Genomic DNA, 26,519 nt, shown 5'->3' with positions numbered 1-26,519 from the left:
AAAAAGAATCTCTTAAACAGGGTGAAGTATTAACAATTTGTGACTTTTCAGAAAATTATTCATTTTTCATTCAAAATTCAGCTCAAGGTTACCATTGGAATAATTCTCAAGCTACCATCCACCCCTTTGAAGTGTACTACAGAAAAGAAAATAAGTTGGAAAACTTGAGCTTTATAATAATATCTGAAGTACTTACACACGATACAACAGCAGTTCAGTTATTTATGTCAAAACTGCTGGATTTCATTAAACAATCGATTGATTTCTCAAAAATTACTTTCATGTCAGATGGAGCAGCAGCTCATTATAAGAACAAAAAAAATTTGCCAGTTTGTGCAGTTTTCGGTCCAATTATGGATTGGAAGCAGAATGGCACTTATTCGCAACTTCACATGGCAAAGGTCCCTGTGACGCTGTTGGCGGTAGTCTCAAACGAATGGCAAAACGAGCAAGTCTTGCTCGAGATCATGAAAACAAAATCACAACTCCTCGAGAACTGCATGACTGGGCAGTTAAACAGTCAGATATACATATAACAAAATTGAATTTCTGCTTTATTTCAAATGAACAATATGCAAAAATGACGGATGAACTTGAAGAACTATACACATACAGTCACGTAAAAACAATACCTGGTACACAAAAATTTCATTCATTTGTGCCAATTTCTGAAAATCAAATTGAAGCGAAGAAGTTTTCGAATTCAAAAAATAATCCAAAAAAGTTTACTTTGTTTCAAATAGACTAAAGATCTAATATTCAAAAAACGTTACAATAGAATGTATAAAAGAAGGATGTATATATTGTAGAAAAGAAAATAATTGAATACACATATACATATGTACATATTTCATCAATACACAAGCGTTTTCATTGATATAAAACCCTAAAAGCAAATTTGTCTTGAGCCCTTTCCAATATCAAGCACGTTTTCAATGTCAAGCACGTAATTATATTAAAAAAGTAGTTGAGCCCATTAAGTTTTAATGGATTGTCATTAGGATTCTGGATACATTACTGTGCACAAAATGCACAAAACGCAAAAAAAAAATAAAATGAAAAAGTTTTTTTTAGAAAAATTTTTTTTTCCTTAAAAGTGCCCATCTTGTGATGTATGGAGGAAAGTTAGGCAACTATATTGTCTTTCTTGGGAAAAAAAATTCAAAACATAAAACATGAAAAAGTGGGCTTTTTCTGTAAATTGACTTTTAATTTTGAAAAGATATTTTTTAGCGTGTAAAACATTTTTTTATATTTTTTAAATATGTTTTCTTGAAAGCTTGGACAATTCCCTAAAAGTCCCCCATACATCACTTTTTTGTACAACTTATCATATGGTCGGGGTTCTGCTAAACCGAACCAAAGGCCATTTTTTGAAAAATTGAGTTTTCTTTACCATTGCATGAAGAAATTGATGATCCTCTTTCCATGTAAAAATGCAGTAATTCTGACGGCTCTTCGTGGAGTAAATTCAAAATTTCTGTTTGGCAGAACATACAAAAAATAAAATTGCATCCAACCAGAGTAAACTGTAAACCATTCCATAGAATCAGCGAAATGTTTTTGTGTTGGTCCAGATGAGGAACATTTCAAGTTCTCCTCATCGCCGTCAAATTTCTAACTTCCAACCGACTCATAGTAACAATCTGTAGGAGAATTAAACAAGTTATTAGAAATACGGATGTTGGAGGATACAATTATGTTTCGATGGTGCTGATCGCCATTTTTCCAAATCACATTCAGCCAGACCGAACCAAATCCACTGCATTTTAGAATCTATTTATTCTCAACAATACAAAAATTAACTGGTTTTAAATACCTGCGTTATGTCGACACAGCTCATACTGATAATTTAACACAGAAGCCGTCATTGAATAACAAGGCTAATAAAAATAATAAAGCTTGAATAAAATCAAACACTTGGTTCGCTTTGGCTGATCGAAAAATGACGTTTTCACGAAAACCATACTAAAGAAGAATGTTTAGAACTTGATCCAGACATAACGACTGACCTTCATCTAAGTAAAATGACCTAGAGGTAACGTGCTTGGTTATCACTTAAAGGACCCAAGTTCGAATCTCTTTAATATTTTCGAAATTTTTTTGTCTTAGTTCACTTTGGCAGATCATTTTCATGGTTTTCTTCGACCAGTATAAGTTTGAAGTACACAAATTGCTCCATTTTTACATCTCAGGACCTTAGGACATGCAAAGACATCATTTTACATAATCACTCTTGCTCTGTGCCTGCACATGCACCGCCTATAAAAAAAACATAAGTGGGAAGGGCTGAGCTGGGAGGGCTTCCGCCGTTCATATTTCAAACTATTTTGAGACCTCCATGCTACCATAATATAGGGTCTGGGACCATTTGGGCAGGAGCACCTATTTTGGGCAGGTGCTGCTATAACGCAGTCAATTTCAAACCGATTGACTTGAATGTTTGTACATGGCTAGATACTGTGCGTATCTGATTGTGTCTCAAAAATCATGTTAATCGGTTCAAAAATGACTGAGTTATAGCAGTAAGTGCCCAAAATAGGTGCTCCTGCCCAAATGGTCCCAGACCCTACGCGTCCTCTCTGATTCATGTAAAGAATTGTGAGTGATATCGATTTCAACTTCATGGACGATGAAAAATCGAGTTTTTTTTTTCACAATCCGAATGGTTTTCTATGAAACAAAGAAACACAGTCAGCCACACTGAACTATACACCATATTCCAATGTTTTTGTTCAGCCAGAGTGAACTGAGTACGAAGTACTGAAAAATTAAATGTAATTATATCAATGATTTCAAATAATTTACATGTATTCTTCGTCTCTGATGAATAATAAAGGCTTGTAAGTTACATGTGTGTGGAAAAGTTTCAAATAATCCTAGCTGTTGTTTATTTATGAGTGGTTGAACTTTAAGCTTAAATATCTCGGAATAAAGTTTTTGGCGCTTAGTTCGGTTTAGCAGAACCCCGGCCATATTCGAGTTATATTTTTTGTGAAAAAAACGGCTAATGCGCAACACGCTAAAAAAACTAACATGAAAAAGTTTTTGCTAGAAAAACTTTTTTTTCCTTAAAAGTGCCCATCTTGTGATGTATGGAGGAAAGTTAGGCAACAATATTGACTTTCTTGGAAAAAAATTTCAAAACATAAAAAAGTGGGCATTTTCTGTAAATTGACTTTTAATTTTAAAAATATATTTTTTAGCGTGTAAAAATGTATTTAGAATTTTTAAAATATTTTTTCATGAAAGCTTGGACAATTCTCTAAATGTCACCCATACATCACTTTTTTGTACATCTTATCATATTCGAGTTATTTTTTGTGAAAAAAAACGGTTAAAGAACTTTGACTCTTTTTAAATGTTAGTCTAGGTTAATTTTGAAAAAACAAAATACGCAAAGTTGCTTGAAAAGGTAAAGTCTTGAAACCTACAAAATTTCATAACATTCTGAGGGGGTGCTGCCAACCCCGAAGACGAGTTGGTGCGAAATTCGTCACATATCAAGAGATTATGGGCGACTCATGGAAGTAAGCGGTTTACGGAATAATCCCGTTTTCCGGAACCGGATACGAAGTATTTGAAGCCCATCGAGCTATTGGATGCGGTTACCAAGGACCAAGTGCGGAGGATCAAGCCAAGTTTCACAAAATGGACAACAAGGCGGCGAACGTGATTTTGATTATATCCTTCATCCATGATGATCTTCTGGATCTGATCCGCGAGGAGACCACTGTGAAGCAAATCTGGGCCGTTTTGGAGAATGTGTACGCCAAGAAGTCGGTGTCCTCGCAAACGTTGGTCCGGAATCAGCTCGCAAAACTGAAGATGACGGAAGGTGCATCTTTCAAGGACCATTTGAAGGTATTCGACGAGTTGGTGAGACTATTGAAGTCAGCCGGCGCGAAGCTAGAAGAAGCCGACATGGTCTCTCAACTATTTGTAACGCTGCCTGAATCCTACGATCCACTCGTGACGGCGTTGGAGAAGGACCTTAGGGGCTGTCCATTAATTACGTAAGGGTTTATGGGGGGAGGGCCCATATAGCCGAGGCGGTAAACGCACGGGTATTCAGCATGACCATGCTGAGGGTGACGGGTTCGATTCCCGGTCAGTCCAGGATCTTTTCGTAAAGGAAATTTCCTTTACTTCCTTGGGCATAGAGTATCTTCGTGCCTGCCACACGATATACACATGCAAAATGGTCATTGGCAGAGGAAGCTCTCAGTTAATAACTGTGGAAGTGCTCATAGAACACTAAGCTGAGAAGCAGGCTTTGTCCCAGTGAGGACGTTACGCCAGAAGGAGGAGGAGGAGGGGGGAGGGTGGTTTTGAGAAATCTTACGCGCCATACAAAAAAATTTGGGTTGTCATACAAAAAATCTTACAAGGGGGGGAGGGGGTGTCGAAAAATCGCAAAAATTCCCTTACGTAATTAATGGACAGCCCCTTACCCTGGAAGTTGTACGTAATGCTGGCCGAAGAGTTGAAGAAGTCTGACAGGATGGTTGACACGGCTAAGGAGAAGCCTGCAGCCTTCGCTGGATTCAAGCAAAAGCCACGTAAGTTCATGGGAAAGTGTAGAAGGTGCCAGAAGAAGGATCATATGGCAAAGGATTGTCGTGTCAAGCTGCCAACGTAGTTGCTGAATCCGAAGGCGTTGCATTCATTGTTGGAGTTCATTAAACGTTACTTCCTTCAACTTCGACCACTGTGTTTTACTGCACATATCAAGATCCACATAAAACGCCCGATTTCATATGCTCTTATAATCTCGCCTAACATATTTCTACTGCGCCCTCCGATAAGTGCCCTCATAAAACACAAAAGCTTGAAACCAATCCGGCGGGTTCGATTCCCGTTCCAGTCGGGAAAATTTTCTCGACTCCCTGGGCATTAGGCCGTGTCGATTTTTGCAAAATTGTGAATACACAATCCCGAATAGTCACAAATGGTTGCAAATGGACCCAAATGAAGCCCTGCAAAATTAAAAAATTCTAAAAAATCGGTAAGCTAGTCCGCAATCGACTTGAAGTTTTATATGGGAATTTTAATTTTTCAGTATGGGGAAACCCAACTTTTCAAACTTTTGAAGAAAAAGGCACTTTAAAGCAACTCTAAAAATCCGCTCCCCTCCTGAAGATTTAGTGCATATATTAGGGAACATTTTGTTAGAAGACAACTTTTTAGTAGCACTTAAGATAAGGGCGTTATTAAATTTCGAAACAATGGACATTTTATTCGCATGATTTCTAACTACTTTAATTGGCATCACTGCACGTTTTGCTTGTTGAAGAGGGTGGTAACAGCCATCTGCGGCGTCACCACCCGTCGCTGGATGGAGACGCAAGTACCTGATAAAAATGGAAGAGTTGGGATTGTAAATATTATTGCGATATTACTTTATAAAAACTTGGTGTCTTCGGCAAAGTTGTTGGCATGGTCAAGAGCTGTCCAGTGATGAATTAAATCATTGGCAAATCTATCGCTGGGCGGCGCTAGTGTGCATACAAACTGCATGCAAAAGTATTAACGTATATGCGTATATCTCAATAACGTGATAATTTAACTGTGTGGTAACTTCGACAAAGTTGTTGGCTGGGCCACGGGCTATCCAGTGACGAACCAAGTAAGTAGGAATTCAACCGATAGGCGGCGATAGTGTGCATACAAGCTGGATGCAAAAGTACAAACGTATATGTGTGTATCTCAATAACGTGATAATTTAAGTAGGTGGTGTCTTCGACAAATTTGTTGACTGGACCACGGACTATCCAGTGACGAACGCAATACAGTCTAGACTCCTACTACACGGTTAGCTCGGGGGTGCAGTAGGAATCCGTGTTGTAGGAATCCCTGAGCTTATGGGATTTCGCCTAATTGGGGGTGTGAGCGAATATATCAGGAGTATTACAAGATAGTACCATACTTTCTTTGGCAAAGTTGTAGTACTAGAATAGATCTACCACACAATGCGAACTAACACCCAATTAGTTGGCAATTTGGCCGATAGAGGCGCTATGTAGAAGTGGTTGCTTATGTTCACTCGCAAGTAGAAGCACTTATAAGTTATCACTTGCGATATCTCAAGATCTACTTGATTTGGAACAATGCTGTCTTCGGCAAAGTTGTTCAGTAGCTCAAGAACAATCTGTTGAATAACCAATTTGTTTGTGATTTCGCCGCAAGGTGGTGCTAGTTGTCAAGTAAAGTTTCAAACTTCTCTAGCTCGCGATGCAGATCAGATAGAAAAGTGCCGTCTTCGTCAGAGTTTTTCAGAAAGTAAAAACCTATCTGATGATTCAACATTTAGTTGGTAATTTCGCCGCTAGGTGTCTCTAGTTGTTAAGTAAAATTTTAAATTTCTTTAGCTCGCGATCCTGAGCAGATAGAAAAGTATCGTCTTCGGCAAAGTTCATAAGGAAGTCAAGAGCTATCTATTGACTTAACATTTAGTGTGTAATTTCGCCGCTAGGTGGCGCTAGTTGTCAAGTAAAGTTTCAAACTTCTCTAGCTCGCGATCCAGAGCAGATAGAAAAGTGCCGTCTTCGTCAGAGTTTTTCAGGAAGTAAAAACCTATCTGGTGATTCAATATTTAGTTGGTGATTTCGCCGCTAGGTGGCGCTATTTGTTAAGTAAAATTTTAAACTTCTTTAGATCGCGAGCAGAGCAGATAGAAGAGGGTCGTCTTCGGCAAAGTTCTTCAGGATGTCAAGAACAATCTTGTAACTCAACAACTAGTTGGTGATTTCTCAAACTCAATGTAAATTAATTAGATAGCTCTTGACTTTCTGAAGAACTTTGCCGAAGACGACCCTTTTCTATCTGCTCTGGATTGCGAGCTAGAGAAGTTTAAAATTTTACTTGACAAAGAGCACCACCTGGCAGCGAAATCACCAACTCAATTTTGAATCACAAGATTGTTCTTGACTTCCTGGAGAACTTTGCCGAAGACGACCCTCTTCTATCTGCTATGGATCCCGAGATGAAGAAGTTTGAAACTTTACTTGACAACTAGCGCCACCTAGCGGTGAAATTACACACTAAATGTTAAGTCAATAGATAGCTCTTGACTTCCTAATGAACTTTGCCGAAGACGATACTTTTCTATCTGCTCAGGATCGCGAGCTAAAGAAATTTAAAATTTTACTTAACAACTAGAGACACCTAGCGGCGAAATCACCAACTAAATGTTGAATCACCAGATAGCTCTTGACTTCCAAAAGCACTTTGCCGAAGAAAAAACTTTTCGATCTGCTTTGGATCCCGAGATAGCGGAGTTTTAAACTTTACATGACAACTAGTGCCACCTAGCGGCGAAATCACAAACAAATTGGTTATTCAACAGATTGTTCTTGAGCTACTGAACAACTTTTCCGAAGACAGCATTGTTCCAAATCAAGTAGATCTTGAGATATCGCAAGTGATAACTTATAAGTGCTTCTACTTGCGAGTGAACATAAGCAACCACTTTTACATAGCGCCTCTATCGGCCAAATTGCCAACTAATTGGGTGTTAGTTCGCATTGTGTGGTCTCTCTCTCTCTTCTTGGCGTAACGTCCTCATTGGGACAAAGCCTGCTTCTCAGCTTAGTGTTCTATGAGCACTTCCACAGTTATTAACTGAGAGCTTCCTCTGCCAATGACCATTTTGCATGCGTATATCGTGTGGCAGGCACGAAGATACTCTATGCCCAAGGAAGTCAAGGAAATTTCCTTTACGAAAAGATCCTGGACCGACCGGGAATCGAACCCGTCACCCTCAGTATGGTCATGCTGAATACCCGTGCGTTTACCGCCTCGGCTATATGGGCCCTCCGCATTGTGTGGTAGACCTATTCTAGTACTACAACTTTGCCAAAGAAAGTATGGTACTATCTTGTAATACTCCTGATATATTCGCTCACACCCCCAATTAGGCGAAATCCCATAAGCTCAGGGATTCCCGAGCAGGAATGAATAACTGCTACATAACTGGAGCATACCAAAGTCAGGTATCTTACCAAGACAAGGTATTGGTCGGTTACCCAGGTATTGAAAATAACTTGTTTTGGTATTTTGTAGGTATTGATGAAATACCTCAACGAGTTATTGGTTTGGTGTTGAGGACTGCTTGAGGTACTATTCAATTATGGAAAAATCGCTATTTGTATGAAAAAATCGCCGATTATTATTAAGGTATTGCCATACCTGATTTCATTATTCACGCGTTATGCACAGAATACACACCAGATATTATTTTAGGTATTTTACCTCTTATGCAGGGCTACTTAATACCTCATTCAGGTTGTAGGTATTCGGTTTTCCATAACTGAGTTAGTTATTCTCTAGCTATTTTCTCCTGCTCGGGTTCCTACAACACGGATTCCTACTGCACCCCCGAGCTAACCGTGTAGTAGGAGTCTAGACTGTATTGCGTTCGTCACTGGATAGTCCGTGGTCCAGTCAACAAATTTGTCGAAGACACCACCTACTTAAATTATCACGTTATTGAGATACACACATATACGTTTGTACTTTTGCATCCAGCTTGTATGCACACTATCGCCACCTATCGGTTGAATTCCTACTTACTTGGTTCGTCACTGGATAGCCCGTGGCCCAGCCAACAACTTTGTCGAAGTTACCACACAGTTAAATTATCACGTTATTGAGATATACGCATATACGTTAATACTTTTGCATGCAGTTTGTATGCACACTAGCGCCGCCCAGCGATAGATTTGCCAATGATTTAATTCATCACTGGACAGCTCTTGACCATGCCAACAACTTTGCCGAAGACACCAAGTTTTTATAAAGTAATATCGCAATAATATTTACAATCCCAACTCTTCCATTTTTATCAGGTACTTGCGTCTCCATCCAGCGACGGGTGGTGACGCCGCAGATGGCTGTTACCACCCTCTTCAACAAGCAAAACGTGCAGTGATGCCAATTAAAGTAGTTAGAAATCATGCGAATAAAATGTCCATTGTTTCGAAATTTAATAACGCCCTTATCTTAAGTGCTACTAAAAAGTTGTCTTCTAACAAAATGTTCCCTAATATATACACTAAATCTTCAGGGGGGGAGCGGATTTTTAGAGTTGCTTTAAAGTGCCTTTTTCTTCAAAAGTTTGAAAAGTTGGGTTTCCCCATACTGAAAAATTAAAATTCCCATATAAAACTTCAAGTCGATTGCGGACTAGCTTACCGATTTTTTAGAATTTTTTAATTTTGCAGGGCTTCATTTGGGTCCATTTGCAACCATTTGTGACTATTCGGGATTGTGTATTCGCAATTTTGCAAAAATCGACACGGCCTACTGGGCATAGTCAGGCTTATTCTGCGCGGCGTGTGAGGTGAGACGGACGGTTTCGCCTCACGTGACGTGAGACGACTAATGTAAATCAAATGGGGCGAGTCGACTTTTGTCACCTCATTCGACTCGTCTCACCTCACACGCCGCGCAGAATAAGCCTGAGTGTACCATTGTCCATGCCTCACAATATACCAATTCATGCAAATGCGGGCAAAGAAAGCCCTTCATTTAATAACTGTGGAAATGCTCAAAGAACACTAAGTTGAAGAAAGGCAGGCCAAGTTCCAGTGGGAAGCCGCAAAGAAGAAGAAGAACAGCTTGAAACCGTTTCAAAGTAACTTTTCGGTGCTGAAAAAAGTTGAATCACTGTTCTTTTTTTTTTTTGCAAGATTAGGAATGTTAAGCTGTTAGTACACAGGGTCAAATATGTGTCCAAAAAGAAACCAATGCTCAAACATCTTGTTTGACTCGATCGAATTTTCATTCAAACAAACTGATGTTGTTTCTTGAGTTCTTTTCTTGTCGGATATTTGACCCTGTGTACTAACAGCTTAGTGTTTCTTTTTTCGTGCGCTGACTATCTATGCAATAACTGCTGATGGTTTGATAAACAGTGACGTATGGTGCGCCGTAGAATGCCGATATCTCTCGTTCGGTGCGGACTAAAACACAAAATATCGACGGAGGTGAACAGAGTAAGCGGCGCACTCGTCTTTCCATATCGGTCCCCTCATGTTCCTTATCAATGCACAATGGGTGACAAAAAAAAAGTTCAGCCAAAACTAATTTACCCTTAATAATTTTACGCGGTTTTATTTTACACCACTTTTTTACACGATGTTTTGGGAGTTACGCGACTTTTTACGCGATTTTGGGCATTTGCAATGAGGAAATCTCGTAAAAAAAAATGTTTTGTTTTTTTTGCGCAATTTCTCGAAGTTACGTGAACTTTTTTACACGTCTTTATTTAGTGTTATCTGTTCAATATAAGTTATGTGTGATCTGGATGTATTGAATGTTTCATTATTTTAGAAAAGGGTATTCACAAATTGCGTTACTTCAATACATAAAAATAGACCTTACAGACCCAATAGTTTATAAGATTTATAAGTAATTAATTTGGAGTTAGACTAAATACAGAACTATTCGTTGAATTTAATGAAGTTTAACCAACATGTGTCGAAAAAGTGAAAAGATAATTTTTTAATACAGTAAAGTAACATAAAACTATATTAAAGGATGGTTTTTCAACTTTAACCCTTATGTGGCCGACAGGGTACCCGGGTACCCAGCGCCCATTTAAAAAGTACGGTGTAGAAAAAAGCAAAAAGTTTGTCGGACACATAACGGTTAAGTGTGAAGAATTAGCATTAAGTTCAAATTCACAAATACAAAGAAATTTAAAAAAACATAACGGTTAACAAAAAAACAGCAAATATTACCAAACATTTCAACGTTTTAATCGAGATCTAGGCTTGATATCACAGCGTAACAAAAATTAACTTTTGGTTTGTCTCAAGAGCAAACTTATGTGTCTCTGACAGATTTTGGGCCGCTGAATCCGAATCCGGGCTCAGATTTGCTTCAGCACGTTATAATTTTGAGCTATACCCTAATTTATAGGGCAAAATATGCGATTTTGGGCTTTTTTGACTTTTGATTTTTTTAAGCAATCAAAAGGTAAATTGGTCATTCAACATCTAAATTAACGGCAAAATATTTTGTTTTACCAAATCGAATTTGATAGATTTAAGCATTCCATGTTAGTAAGTAAACTTGCATGCAACTTTTGGAGGGTGACTTGTATGGGAAATATCGTACCTAACATAAATCGCGTTAAACTATCAAATTCCATTTGTTAAAATGAAATATTTTACATGAGTCGTTAGTTTAGATGTTGATTGACCAATTTACCTTTCGATTGCTTAGAAAAAATATTTCCATGCTTAATGGCTGGCAGTCAAAAAAGCCCCAAATCGCATATTTGGCCCTGTAAATTGAGGTATAGCTCAATATTCTGACGTGCTGGAACAAATCTAAGCCCAGATTCGGATTCAGCGGCTCAAAATCTGTTAGAGACACATAAGTTTGCTCTTGAGACAAAAATGTTGTACTGTGTATTTGAAGTGTACTATTCAAAATTGGGGAGACTCGATTTTTTATCTTTAAATTGATTGTTTTCCGTACCTGTGTTTATTGTTATCGTGGTACGCTTGAAATCAAAAATCAAGTGATATAGAGTATAAAAATTTCAAATTAGTTTTCGACAGTTTTGGACGTTTCATTGTATGAAGCTTAACCAATGTGCAATGATAACCAACGCACATTAAATTGGCCACGTCTGGTTCAGCCAGTAAGTAATCGTTCAAAAGCTGCAGCAATTCGATTGAAAAGTGTGGTTAGTTTGATGTGGAATTATTTTAAGGTGATTAGTGGAAAGAGGTGCAACAAATTGATTACGTGACAATTAACGAACAAAGTAATAATACCTGATTTATTTATTTGAAGAAAAATAGAGATTTGTAGTAAATATAAACCGGATGAACAGTTATAACAGCTATAACATTGATCTGATGGGCGCAAGAAAACAACATTCAAAAACTGCTACCGGACGCTCAAAGTTTTTTTTCGCAGCTGTTTCGATAACCCAAGTAATCAAAGGCTTCCTAGTAACCTTGGAGCTGAACATATGTGTATATAGAACCAGTGAAGAGAATTGTCAGACAAAAGAGGCACAAAACAAGCAACAAAGAAGGTGCGACGATTACTCATTATCCCTACTGGTAACAGATAATGACATGATCTCGAAATTTTTTGTTGCAGACAAAACGGAAGCTGAATTTGTTGCGTACTTTTCAACTCGTGAATAATCAATTATTGCTAACCCAAAGTCGAAACTGTTTGATGATAGAGCTTCACCAGAGCTGCAGTGTTTACCGACTCGAAGTTACCGTTCGAAAATCGCAATGCAAGGCTTGAAAATCTCTAAACTCGTGGTGTACGATGTTAATCCTATTATTTTCAAGTTGGGACAAACTTATGTCGCATGGGTTTGTTTGTCGCAACAAATACAGGTTGCGACATTGTCATTATTGTTGCGCGATGGTTGAATTTTGATTCACTGTATAGAACATTAAATTCAATTTCAAGTATATTAGGGTGACGAAGGGTATTATCGGCAGGTTTGTCATAGAGGGTTTTTGCCGGCCAAATTGCTTGATAGTTGGCCATATAATTCAGCTTGGTTGGGAAAGATGTGACGCCAACTTTGAGATCAAAAGGTTTCAAAAAACAGCCCATGACGAAGAGAATAAAACTGCCGAGAATACGTAAGTTCCCCTATATGGTATCCAATATAAAGTTGTTTTGTCTCATAGGTACCATTAAAATAGGTTCTAAGTCAAAAGTAGCACTACTGTTGTTGATATAAAGCATCAGCGACATGCTTTACCACAGGTGTTTCTAAAGTATATAAAAGGCTTGGAGCACAAAGAAACAGACACGTAGAACAAATTTCATTCAAAAACATCGTCACAAAAACGCAATCGCCCAATGCTAAATGTGCTGTGTTTGGCCGGGCCGTCACTAGGTGGCACTACCGCCAAACCAAACTATCAAACGTCAAACAGGAGCCAAAACTATGCCAGCACCGCGAGTCCGAGTGGTCAATCGACCTACTACCGAATATATGAATATGAATACCGAATACCGAATATGAAAAAGGAAATCGATGGGAAGCGAACAGAGTGTGACGTCTGTTTCTCTGTGCTTGTTCCATACAGAAGCTGTTATTCAACTATAGCTAATATTCGAATAAGATAATCAGTTTCGTACCTTTTAATTCCGCCCTATTTTGCTTATCCTTTGACAGATACGCGTATTTCGACAGTGTCAGTGGATAACTGACACTGAGGAAGATTACAAGTGGTAGTCGAAATACGCGTATCTGTCAAAGGATAAGCAAAATAGGGCGGAATTAAAAGATACGGAACTGATTACACTCATTCGAAGAGGGTATCCTGCTTAGAGGGTTCGAAAAGTCGGTACAAAGATATAGCTAATGTGATATAAAGGATAATGAAAGAAAAAAGAAAACAATCTCTTTACACCAATTTCTACTCTATAGAGCAATATATTGCTCTGGTGAGTTTTTTTCTTCTACTTCGGGAATTGAACCTAGACTGCTGAGACTGGACCACGATGAAACCTGTACGCGCTACCCGGATAAAAAATTACCATTCATTACATGGTAAATATTATTAACATACTAGCTGACCCTACGTGGCTAGCCACGTTTTCGCAATTCCGAGACATGTCTCTTCATTCCTTCGAAATATATCCTAGAATATCTTCTTTTCCATGTTTTTGGAAATTTCTTCCAATTATGAAAGGAAAGCATATTCAATTCATTCCTCCGATGAGTGTTCTAGAATTTTCTAGATACTTGTTTTTCTTCTTCCTGGTAAGCTCCAGAAGTTTTTTGTTATCCAATCGGAGAACTTTTGAATATGCTCATATGTTATCCATTATGCTCGGAAACCTCTCGAACATTTGTAAAAAAAAAGAAAAAATTTGAGCACTCGTGGAAAGTTCTGGAACAGTTTTTAAAACCTCATTTTCCTTCCTATTTTTTTTTTTTTTTGCTTTTTCTTCTCCTTATTCTTTTGTTCTAGTTCATACAATGCTATTCTTACCATTCCACTATACATGAAATATTTCAGTAAAACTTTGCTAAACGTCACGGGAGGACAGATAGACAACTCCGGGTTTTATTTCATGCAGCCCTATTTTGGTGCACCTGTTTTTGATCTTCTAACATAAGAATTTTTATCCATCAAGGAGATTTTTTAAACCAGTATATCAATAAATATGTGAAACATTTCACTTAGCATTGGACTTACCAGAAGCGCCAGAAATTATTCTATCATGTATCTACTTTTTGACCGTAGACGACTATTCAGTAACAAATTTTGAAAACGACGTATAATCAATGGTGTAGCATTGATTATACGTCGTTTTCAAAATTTGTTACTGTATTGCCCATCGAATGAGAGAATGTTCTAGAAATGAAAACGCCTGAAAGTATACTTCCAAGTACACACCTCGAAAATTTAAGAAGTTTAAGGGGCTGTCCATAAACCACGTGGTCATATTTTTGGGACTTTTCAACCCCCCCCCCCCCTGCGTGGTCATTTGACCATACAAAAATTTTTCTTTGTCCATACAAAATGGTCATTGGCCTAACCCCCCCCCCCCCCCCACATGACCACGTGGTTTATGGACAGCCCCTAATACTCTAGAACGGATATTTTTTTCAAAAACTTTCAGTACCTTCCAGATAGTTCGCGGAAGTTCTAAGCATTTTGGTGTTCCAGCACATTCCAGAATGATCTCCTTATTATTATATCTGAAGAGTTCAATAACTTCAAGAAAGTTCTCAAATTTTTCAAAAGTTTGAAATAGCTATGGTGAAACATTTCAATGAAATAGATCGTTCCAGAATATTATTCTTTTGAAATTCCAATCCAGAAAGTTCTCGAATTTTTTAGAAATTTATTACAGCTATGGTGAAACATTTGAGCGAAACATTTCAAAATGTGACGGAAGGACAGACAGACAACTCTGGGATTTTATATATATGATGATGTTCCAGAAACTTATTTTTCTTCTTGGAGAAGTTTTTTTTGTATTCCAAACCGAAAATTTTCATTATGTTTGGAACATTTGTATGAATAGTATTTTCATCCCTCCGGATCATACGCAATGTTCTAGAATATAGTTATTCTCTTCTGCTTCTTCCTCTTTGCCCAGGAAAGTAGAAAAATGTCTTCATATTTGGAACAGAAACCTCTCGAATTACATTGACGTTCTGGTAGAAAATGAGTTTCTTCGAATTCAATTCTTCGACTTCGATTCGACTTCAATCTCGAACACTCAGATCATATTATGCAGGCCTCACCGAAATATACGTGAAATATTTCAGTCAAATATTGCTAAGAGTGACGGGAGGACAGATAGACAACACCTGGATTCATATGCCGTTTTTGATCTCCCTTATTTAGATTTAGAAAATGTTCATCCCTCAAGGAGATTCTTGAGCATTCTGGAATAACCATTTCCAGAAGTTTCCTCAGAATCCATTGTAAATATGCGAAACATTTCATTCAGCAATGGACTCATCAGAATCGCCAGAAGGCATACTATCATGTATTCAGGAATGCAAAACGCCAGAAAGTATACTTCCAAGTACACACCTTTAACTGTTACAGGGTTTTAATCCCTGGAATGAAAAGAAACTTCTAGAAGCTTCTCAGGAACTGCGAATATTTCATTTCATTTCAGTCATCGTGAATTATTGTTTGGAGCGCATACAGCCGAGCAGTAAACTCGTGGGTATTTAGCAAAATTATGCTGAGGGTTAGAGAACTTCCAGAGACTTCCGGAAAGTTCTAGAAAATTAAAGTAGTTTAATAATTCAGAACATTCCAGAACGTTCTTCTTTTTTTCTGAAACTTTCAGTAATTTCCACAAAATTAGCAAGCTGAGAAGCATGCTTTGTTCCAATTGGGACGTTATACCATAAAGAAAAAGAAGATGTTTCATATTATTGCATCTTCTTTCTGGAGCGTCCAGAAACTTCTATAACGTTTCGAATATTGAAGAAATTCAATACTCAGGAAAATTCCAGAACCTTTTTCTTCTTTTTCTCTGGAGCTTTCAGTAACTTCCAGAAAGTTCTTGGAATTTTCAGAATATTGGTGTTCCAGATCATTCCAAAAAGTTCATCTTATTATTTCTGAAGTAATACAACTATGGTGAAGCATTTCAATGAAACATTTCAAAGCGTGACGGAAGGACAGACAACTCTGGGCTTTTATATATATGATGACTGGTTTTATTGTTCACAATAAAACACATAGTAGATATATTGTTACTTTTTACAATAGAAATCAAGCCCATATAGTTTGTACAATAAGTGAACATTAGCTTTATTAGTGACTAATTGATTCGATTGTTTTTCAATAGTTCCATAATAATTTAAAGTTACTAGGGGGATTCACTAAACAGATTAAATTGCTGCGTAAGCCATGATTTTCTGCTTATTTGAAATGTTTCAAGATTTTGCGAATGAAATAAGGTACACCGGGGCAAGTTGAAACGGGTGGGGCAAGATGAAACAGCGGGTTAACATTATGTTATCCAATGATGGAAAACAGCTTGAATGCCATAACACAATGTTTTTGATTCAAGCAATCTTTTGACGAAAGAAAAATTTCCAAAATGTATTAAAATCTATTTCAAAACTTCGTGTTTCATCTTGCCCCACCCGTTTCAACTTGCCCCGGTGTACCTTAATCAAAGACTGCCTTCACTGAGAGGAAATTTCATTTTAATTGCACTAGAAAAAGTCAAGTAACCGTTCGAAAATTATTTTTTTCAGTAGACTTACATGAACTAAGTGAAAGCCGCTTGAAAACATAGTGAAACTCCAAAGAAAAGTTATCGGAAATTTCGCACTGTATCGTATTATAATTTGTATATGGTTTTCAAGTGGATTTTACTGCAGCCGATAGTATACAAAATAGAAGCGTGTTGTTGTCACCCATCACTGACGAACCATGTTTGAATGTGATGATGCCAATATGTTCTGTGATTTCCGATGTTCCCTTTCTTTCTAACGAACCATTTGGTGGTCTCCGATCGCAGGGAGACGGACCATTTTTTTGAATTTACTTATTTAGTATAAGCCAATTAATAATAATAGCAAAAATCAGTTCAATTATACTTAAAAAATATTTTAAATTCATATAATTTAGCAGTGACGAATTTCACTTAAATTTTATTGGATTTTTTCATTAGAATATGTTAGCTAACTAATCATTTAAGTTTCAAATGTTAAGTTAGATGGAAAAAATCTACTTAAGATTACCAGTAGAATTTAAATGATTTTTTCGCTCAGTGTTGGTGATCGTGACGTTTAATCAGTTTAATCAGTTTACACTGTTTAGTGAATCCCCTTACTATCAGTAAAAATTAATTTAAGATGTTTTTAAATAGTTGCAAAAGTGCCTGCAAAGTTCTCATGGACTTTTTATTAAAACGAGTTTATTTCTCCATTACACTTAAAAACAATTCGTAACAAATAAATAACAATAAATATTAGCATCATGATTGTATAATCAAATACAAAATCACTTGACATATTTTTTTATAGTTTTCGTTTTAAATTTGAGTACAGTAGATGTTTCGGTTATCGAATGTTATTCGCTAAAACTTCAACGACTGACAGACGTCAAGCCGTGTTGGTAGAGGAAGCTCTCAATGAATAACTGAGGAAGTACTTATAGAAATTTAGTTGAAAAGCAGGTTTAGCCAAGTGAGGATGTTACGACAAGAAAAAGATGAACAATGATTTTTCTAATGTTTTCCAATAAATTAAAGGAATCTAGTAAATAGTAAACTACCATTGATAACCATACAAATACAATTAGTTTACTGGGGTCAATTGAACCGATGTTAAAATAAACATGCAATAATATTTGTGGGCTTCGTGACCGAGCGGTTAGCGGCGTCAGTCGTTTAGGTGTCTCGTAAGCTTCAGAGTGTGGGTTCGATTCCCGCTCCAGTCGGGGAAAACTTTTCGTCAAACGGAAAATTCTTCACTGGGCCACTGGGTGTAATATGTGTTGTCCGTTGTCAAATGTTTGTAATGTTCAGTCTGTAGAGGCCGCAAGGTCGAAGACGGTGTAATTGTCTTTTTTTTTTAAATATTTGTTGTTATGTAAACAGATTTCGCCTTTGAAAAACCAAAGAATTCATATTTCTCGGTAACATTTTTCTCCAGCATTTACAGATACTAATGGCCACATGAATTGTGAACGATTTATGGTATGGATCATACGACCTGAGGTCTGACTTGTGATATTTGGCAGTTATTTGAAAAGATTGAAGATAGATCTTATCAACAGCTGCCAAGCAATACATACCAGACAGACATCAGAGTGTTTGATTCTTATCATAAAATGTGCATATCATTCTGGCGGCCGTTAGTGCTCGTAAATGCTGGATATAAATGTTAGCGGGAAATATAAATTCTATGGATTTTCGAAAGCGAAAACTGCTTACAAATAACAACAAATATTATTGTATTTTTATTGTAACAACGATTCATTTGACGCCATTCAATTAATTGTATTTGTATTGTAAGAACAATGAAAAAACATTAAGATATAATGTTTTCTTTTGAAAATTGCCCTAAAAATGTCTCATAAAAACACAATACATTCTATTGTTTTTCGCGAAAAAGTGTATTAAAATTTTCTCAAAATTTTATGGTTAAGATACATAACGACCACCATTTTTTATTGTAAAAGTGCCATTTATCATTCGCCGAATGGTATAGAGCAATAGGGGTGATGGTGAGTATGCCGTGTAAATTACAATACGTTTAATGGTGAATATTTTTCGAAAAAATGGTGTTGTAACAATAAAATTTATCGTATTTTTATGATATTTGTTATCAGAGTAACGCTGTGTGCTATTGCAATGAGCAATAAAAAGTAACGTATACTCAGCTCATTACTTTTTGAGTTGTGTTTTCAGCAGCTCTAAAAAATTCTAGGGTGTGAGTGCCATCATATATATGTATATAGCTAAATGTATGTTTAAATGGCTATATATGTAATAGACTTATATATATTATTTCAATACATCGACATTTCAAACTAAATATATAACAGATGGCACTTTTTTGTGTGGTAGTACAATCGAATTTTCTTGGTGAAGAAGTTGTTCCGGAACACGAGATAAACGTAGAAAGTTGTCCTTTCAAACCATTCTTGATTTCTATTCACCAACTTTTCACAAAACTATCCCGTTTCCTAACAATAATTGTTAATTATTAATGTTTTTCGCGATTTTTCCATACGATTTGACAGTTCTTGACTACCATGCTTCCGTGAGCTTGAGGTGAGAATTTGAGAAAGTTGAAAACCGAGAGTAGCACAGACGATGCATTGAATACAAGCGATGGTGTCGCCGCCGGGCTGTCAGCGCTGGAAACTAGATGCTATAAAAGCTCTTGCATGCAATTTCGACTGCTGGCGCCAACTGGGAGCAATCAATAAAAATGTAAACTGCAGTCATCCCATTGCTCACGGACTTGTACGGATATCTTCTTCATCTTAATTCTAATTGCTCTTTGTATGAAACAAAAGAGCGGAAAATGGCGCAGCGAATTAGCACTATATTGCCAGTGAGTTTTTCGTTTATACTTCAGTAGAGTTCACTTTCTGGTGAGCACGTCGTGAACACGACCAAACATGTCGATCGTTGCAGTCATACTATTGTAGGGTTTGTACTGGCATGCACTCTCTATGTTTACAATGAGTGTGTAGATGGTGCGAATTGAGCAGTTACGAATGAGCGTGTAGAGTGACAGTTGCGATAAAGTGGAGCGTCGGCGGACGACGGACAGTGAACCTGTGGGAAGTCTGGTGAATCCGAACGACCGGAGAAAGCTTCTGAACTGGAGAGCTGAAGTTTGCCGTTGCGAGGGTTGCTTCCGGAAGTGGACCCTACAACTACAAGGATATCGAAGCAATGAAGAATTACGTAAGCTGTCCATGATTTCGCGCGCAAGTTTGGAACGACAAAAAGGTGCTGCATGCAGTGATCGAGAGTTAAAAATGGTACAGATCCTCAACCTCCCTTCGTTGCCTGAAACCGCAATAAAATTAAGTTTTGTGATATGATCTTCTACAAATTTGTTCCTAAGAGTATCCACTGCTGATTTCTTCATTTTAAGCCAAATCGAGCATGCCCACCGACGTACTGCGCGATAGATTGGAGGTCATCCGATTTCCCATATACTTGGGCTGAAACCCCCATATTGCAGAGATTCCACCTGTTTAGACTCCTGCGCGAAAATTAGTTGCGTGGATTTTTCTTGCGTGGGCCCACAGATATAAAACCAGACCGCGTCCTGGTGAATATTTTACGCTGTGTTGTTAGGTACACATTTGGTGATAGTTTTGCATTGTAAACAAACATTTATAGCGCACCTACGCTGAAAATGACCCTAATCATTTATTTGCGTAGGAACCTATAAATCTTCACTACGGGCAATACAAACTTCAACTCATTTGTGCCAGCTCAGTTTTTAACCGATTGAGCTGGATCTTTACGTGTTCTACTCACCTATGGGCACACTTTTTAGGGGTAGCCCGTGGAACTTTCCGACATTTTTGTATTCGGGCCAGTCTAATTCCACAGTGTCAGTATACTGTTTCACATTAAATTGGGAATATTTTCTTTCTTCAAAGTTACATTGCATTGATTTTAAACTAATTAAAACCACTTTTTCTATTCACAGCCACATCAAAATGGATTCAACAAATAATTCTCCCCTTCCTATGCTATTTACATGGAGTGGAAGTCGCAACAGTCATGGCATCGATTATGAGAAAGATCTTGCTCTCACGCTGTTCGTTGCTGCATCCTTAGAGGAGCGTTCTTTCCGCCTCGCAACGGAGATGAATGTGGCCGGAAAGTTTGATGACGCTGTGCTGATATTGGACGATCGGAAGGAAGTATGGTTCTTTCAAGCCAAGCATAGTCAGACATTGAATGCCAAAATTGAATTTGAAGAGTTTTTTCCTTCAAGTCTCGATGAGAACACTCAATTTTCCCTACCAATGTACATTCAATCGTTCCTGAATGTTTCAGAACGAAGTGAGTTTAAAAATTACAAAAAACGGTTTATAATCTACAGCAATAAATTAATTGATGCAAATACTAGGGATAAGCTAGAAGAGCTCGTGGACATTCAAAACTGTGCTCTAAATGATTCATTGGAGAAGAAAGTGTTTATCAGAAGTAGTGAGAAATTTGTACCAAAATCAGAGCAAATACCGGACCTACTAAACAAAATAAACGAATTACCTGTTGCCATTAAGGATGCTATTATTGACCTCCAGAAGACAGGAACGGTAAAAGGTATCTTGCGTAAATACACCACTCCTCTACGATCCATATTGGAAATAGACGGCTCGGTTCGGTTTTCAGAAACATTTACCGAAAATGAAGATGAAATCAATCAACAATGGCTATGGAACGAACTTCAAACATATTTTTCAACTAAACGCCTATCAGAAGTGGAATTTCATAAAAAGATTGACAAACGCATGTTGCAAAATAAATCCGGAGAAACAAGTTTTCCTCGGTTTATCAAAGAATCCGATTTAAGAAGTTTTTTTGATTGCCTTGTCATATGTACCGATCAACCTGACAAACTTTTCCTGTTGAGAGACAGTATTATAGAATCGTCTGTAGCGAAGTGGATTCATGAGAAAGACCGTGGCTTGTTTAGTGATAGAACCAAATTTCATGCAATATTTGAAAAAGAATTTGATATTTGGCACATGGTTACAAACATGGATGGAAATCAGAAACCTTTTTTGAGCAGTAACGAAGGAAACAAGTGTGTTCATATGGCTAAAGCAGAAGTGCGCAGATCATCACAAAATATTACAGAAGCAGATTTTAGTAATTATGTAGAACGTAAGCTAATTTTACAAAATGGACAGGAAATCACAGAAGATGGATTTATTTCAATTCTAGAGCAATCGTCTTGTCGGAATGATTATTATATACTAGTAGGTGAACCAGGCATGGGAAAAACAACTTTCATGAAAAGACTCACACATTCGCTACAAACTGACTTTAACAAACACGTGTATCTTATTTGCTTAAGTAGATTATTCAAAAATTACGAGGCAGTAAACGATATATTCACACTTATTAAATCCGCTATTTCAAAATCAATCCAACAGATGATTCAAAGGAGTTTGGAAAGTTGTCCACAACAGTGTTTCATTCTACTTGATGGTTTCGATGAGATTGATAATTCGTACCAAGGTTCAGCTATCAAGCTTGTCAAGGAAACGTTCTGCAAAAATAATATTCGAGTTTTCATTAGTAGCAGAAATCATTTGAAAGAAACACTCGAAAAAGACTTGCAAGCTAAGGCATTAAATCTCGTTCCGTTAGATGAGGATGAGCAACTGCTGTTGTTGAGAAACTACTGGGACATTAGCTCTGGAATCAATGAGAAAGATTTTGATCGATTTCAAAGATTTGCAAATCACTTGCTCGAGACATTACATGATAACATTCGGTCTGCTTATTTCCGCTTTACTGGCCTCCCACTGATGATTCGAATGCTAGCAGAAGTCTACAAGAAAAAATTTGAAGAATACTGGAAATCATCAAATGGAAATATTTCCGAAATATTAGATTCAAAAACCAGATTCAGTGTGTTGCATTTGTATGAAAATTTCGTCAACATATCGTTCAATATATTCGTGAAGAAAATAAATAACGAAGAAGGTTACGCAACAGTTGACTCAAACATTATAAAATTTTTCAAAAACAATTTGGACAAATTTTATCGTGCGCACCAGCTAATTGCTATTAATCAGTTGAACACTCCTGAATTGGGAAATTCGTTAAGCAATGACGATTCTGCAACAACTCTGGAAAACATGCAACAAATCCTGGACAATGGAGAAAAGTCGTTATTAATCAATGTTTCAAATGAGAATCAGTTGGAATTCATTCACTTATCGTTTGCTGAATATTTTCTTACGAAATTTTTGTATGAACGTTCGTCAGAATGTGAATCGGTCTTGTTCGAAATTTTGGATAAGCACGTTGTAGTTCGATCCTTTTTCTTTTCGATGGTCGAGGAAAATTGGGAGAAGAGTTCGTTGCAAATGAACACAATCAACAGAATTTGTCACAATGATAATCCTGAAATAATGTACTTAGCTTGTTCTGATGGTTACGAATCAATTTTGAAAGAGCTCCTGAACCACCATGAATCTAAAGTAATATTCTGGTCATTCAAATGTAGTACACTCCTGCATGCTGCTGTTAAATCAAGAAGAGAAAATATTCTAAAGTTAGTTCTTTGTGAATATCAAGCAACCAATAGTACAACTAATACCTATGAAACTAAAATAAACATAAATACTCCAGATTCATGGGGAGCTTTACCTATCCATTACGCTGTATCTGATGAGAATAAATCATTTGTAAGAATGCTTGCACAACATGGTGCCGACCAGAATATCAATGCACAAGACTTTGGGGGAGAAACTCCTCTACATTATGCTGCCCAAAAGGGTGATTGGGAAATGATCAAGATGTTAACAACTGAGTATGCAGCAAACCCAAATATTCGTGATTATAAAGGACAAACTATTCTGCACATTGCGGCTTCAAAACGTGACTTAAATGCTGTAATGATGATGATTGAAAAACTGTCATGTGATGTCAACGAGAAAGATCAACGTGGTAACACTTCGCTTCATTGTGCTGCATATCATAATGCGTGGGGAATTGTTAGGATGTTAATTGAAAAATATAATGCTGACTACACAATTGCCAATAAAGATGGGTTAACTCTCTTGCATCTGGTAGCCATAAAAGGTAATATTGATATTGCAAAGATGCTTATAGATAACTATACGATTGATATCAATGCACAAGACAACGATGGAAATACTCCTCTTCATCTTGCTGCCCGAAATAATAAGTGGGAGATGGTCAAAATGTTGATTGTCACATATTCCGTGGACTACAAAATCGCCAATAATCACGAAGCAACTCTCATCCATTATGCGGCCGCAGGAGGTAATATGGATATTGTAAATATGCTTATAGATGACTATGCGACTGATGTAAATACGCAAGACAGCAATGGAAACACTCCCCTTCATCTAGCTGCCCTTTACGGTAAACGGGAAATGGTCAACATGTTAATTGACAAATATAACGCTGACTACAAAATCGCTAACAAAGATGGACAAACTCTTTTCCATTCGGCGGCCAAAGAAGGAAATATGGAAATTGTAAATATGCTTCTGAATGACTATGCGACTGATTTCAACATGCAAGACAGGAATGGAAATACTCCTCTTCATATTGCTGCCATGCACTATAGGTGGGAAATAATCAAGATGTTGATTGACAAATATTTCAAATATTCGGCAGATTCCAACATTGCCAATAACCAAGGAGAAACTGTCATCCATTATGCCGCCGAAGGAGGTAATGTGGAAATTGTCGCTATTCTTTTAGATGAATATGCGGCGGATGTAAACGCGCAAGACAACGATGGAAATACTCCTCTTCATTTTGCTTTGTTTTACGGTAAACATGAAATGGTCAAAATGTTGATTGACAAATATAACGCTGACTACAAAATTGCCAATAGAGACGGGCAAACTCTTATTCATATAGCAGCTAAAAGAGGTAGAAGAGAAATTCTAAGGATGCTTATGGATAATTATGTGACGGATTTCAATGGGCAAGATAGCAATGGAAATACTCCTCTTTATCTTGCAGCTATAAACTATTGGTGGGAAATAGTCAAGATGCTGATTAGCAAAGATATCAAACATTCATCTGATTACAAAATTGTCAACAATCATGGACGAACTCTTATCCATTTAGCAGCTAATGGAGGTAACACAGAAACTCTTGAGATGCTTATGGATGACCATGCGTCTAATGTCAATGCGCAAGACAGCAATGGAAATACTCCTCTTCATCTTGCTGTCCCTAACGGTAAACGGGAAATGGTCAAGATGTTATTCGACAAATATAAAGCTGACTACAAAATTGCCAATAAAAACGGACAAACTCTCATCCATTATGCGGCCGCTGGAGATAATAAGGAAATTGTAAAGATGCTTATAGATGAGTATGCAACTGATGTGAACGAGCAAGATAATGATGGAAATACTCCTCTCCATTTTGCTGTTTTATATGATAAACGAGAAATGGTTATGATGTTAATGGACAAATATTACGCTGACTGCAAAATTGCTAACAAAGATGGACAAATTCTTACCCATTTAGCTGCCAAAAGAGGTAATATGGAAACTATGAAAATGCTTATAGATAACTATGCGATTGATGTCAATGCACAAGACAACGACGGAAATACTCCTCTTCATCTTGCTGCCCAAAATTATATGTGGGGGTTGGTGAAAATGTTGATTGTTACATATTCTGTAGACTACAAAATTGTCAATAAACACGGAATAACTCCCATCGATTTGGCAGCCCAAAGAAATAACATGGAAATTGTAAAGATGCTATTAGATATCCAAGCAACTGATCCCAAGTAACATTTACCGAGCTCATTGGATAGAATTTAGTTTTATGAGCGATTTATAATGGTAATCGACCAGCGACGGATTCATATCGTCGCACTCAAATAGGTGCAAAATTGACAATATCTAAAATATTTCCTACCATGGACGGTTCTTCAATGGCCTGTAGATGTAGAAGAAAAATTGTATTTGGCGAATGGCGATAGAATAGAACTTACTTCGCTTTCTGAATTCGAAATTATTCATACAAAATTTGTTTTAAATACTCCGACAGGAGTAGAGCAAACATGCACGGGGATTACCCCAATGTATCCAAATGGACTGTAAAAATCTAAATTCAAACGGGCATGCATGTCGTGCATCCAACAACGCCAATGAAATGCATGTCGACATATTGTTGGCCGATCATAAACCACATGGACTAGCACCACGTTAGTGCTGAGTCAGTGAAGAGAATTGTCAGACAAAAGAGGCACAAAACAAGCAACAAAGAAGACGCGGCGATTACTCTTTATCCCAACTGGTAACAGATAATGACATGATCTCGAAAATTTTTGTTGCAGACAAAACGTAACCTGAATTTGTTGAGTACTTTTCAACTCGTGAATAATCAATTATTACCGACCCAAAATCGAAACTTTTAGATGATACAACTTCAGCAGCGTTGCAGTGTTTACCGACTCGAAGTTACCGGTCGAAAATCACAATGCAAGCCTTAAAAATCTCTAAACTCGTGGTGCACGATCTTTGTCCTTTTCTGTTCAAGTTGGGACAAACCTATGTCACATTGGGTAGAATGTCGCAACAAATTCAGGTTGCGACATTGTCGTTATTGTTGCGCGACGGTTGAATTTTGATTCACTGTGCTGAGTACAAAAAGCGAGATTTTTTCAACGTGTTAGTTTTCCCAGAGTTCCCCTTACTTAACCCCCTACAAATTCCAACCACAATGCGGAATACAAAGGCGCAACCAATCGCACCCAAATACCTACATATTGCTCAGTTGTTTTGGACGTTAATATGTATCGAAAA

General features: G+C 37.4%; 2 protein-coding genes across 4 annotated transcripts in view; both read left to right on the top strand.

Annotated features, from left to right (window-relative positions):
* The window catches only part of LOC109414878 (DAZ-associated protein 2), a 353,216-nt gene that overhangs the window by 51,553 nt on the left and 275,144 nt on the right, over window positions 1–26,519 (top strand). The window lies entirely within an intron of this gene.
* LOC134288415 (alpha-latrotoxin-Lh1a-like) lies at window positions 11,043–25,931 on the top strand. Of its 3 annotated transcripts, none has more exons than XM_062853251.1 (2): window positions 11,043–11,728; window positions 20,678–25,931. In XM_062853251.1, the coding sequence occupies exon 2, from the start codon at window positions 20,688–20,690 to the stop codon at window positions 25,500–25,502; it is 4,815 nt and encodes a 1,604-aa protein (XP_062709235.1). In that variant the 5' UTR covers window positions 11,043–11,728; window positions 20,678–20,687; the 3' UTR covers window positions 25,503–25,931. The 3 variants fall into 3 exon arrangements, with proteins under 3 accessions (XP_062709235.1, XP_062709234.1, XP_062709233.1); XM_062853250.1 differs by having other exon boundaries at window positions 11,043–11,782; XM_062853249.1 differs by having other exon boundaries at window positions 11,043–12,632.

This window comes from Aedes albopictus, chromosome 2 (genome assembly GCF_035046485.1).
Source record: "Aedes albopictus strain Foshan chromosome 2, AalbF5, whole genome shotgun sequence".
Taxonomy (NCBI): domain Eukaryota; kingdom Metazoa; phylum Arthropoda; class Insecta; order Diptera; family Culicidae; genus Aedes; species Aedes albopictus.
This window is presented reverse-complemented; position numbering and strand designations above follow the sequence as displayed.

Bases quoted from the DNA above. Each gene is read 5' to 3' on its own strand.
- LOC134288415 (XM_062853251.1), top strand. From the start codon at position 20,688: ATGGATTCAACAAATAATTCTCCCCTTCCTATGCTATTTACATGGAGT.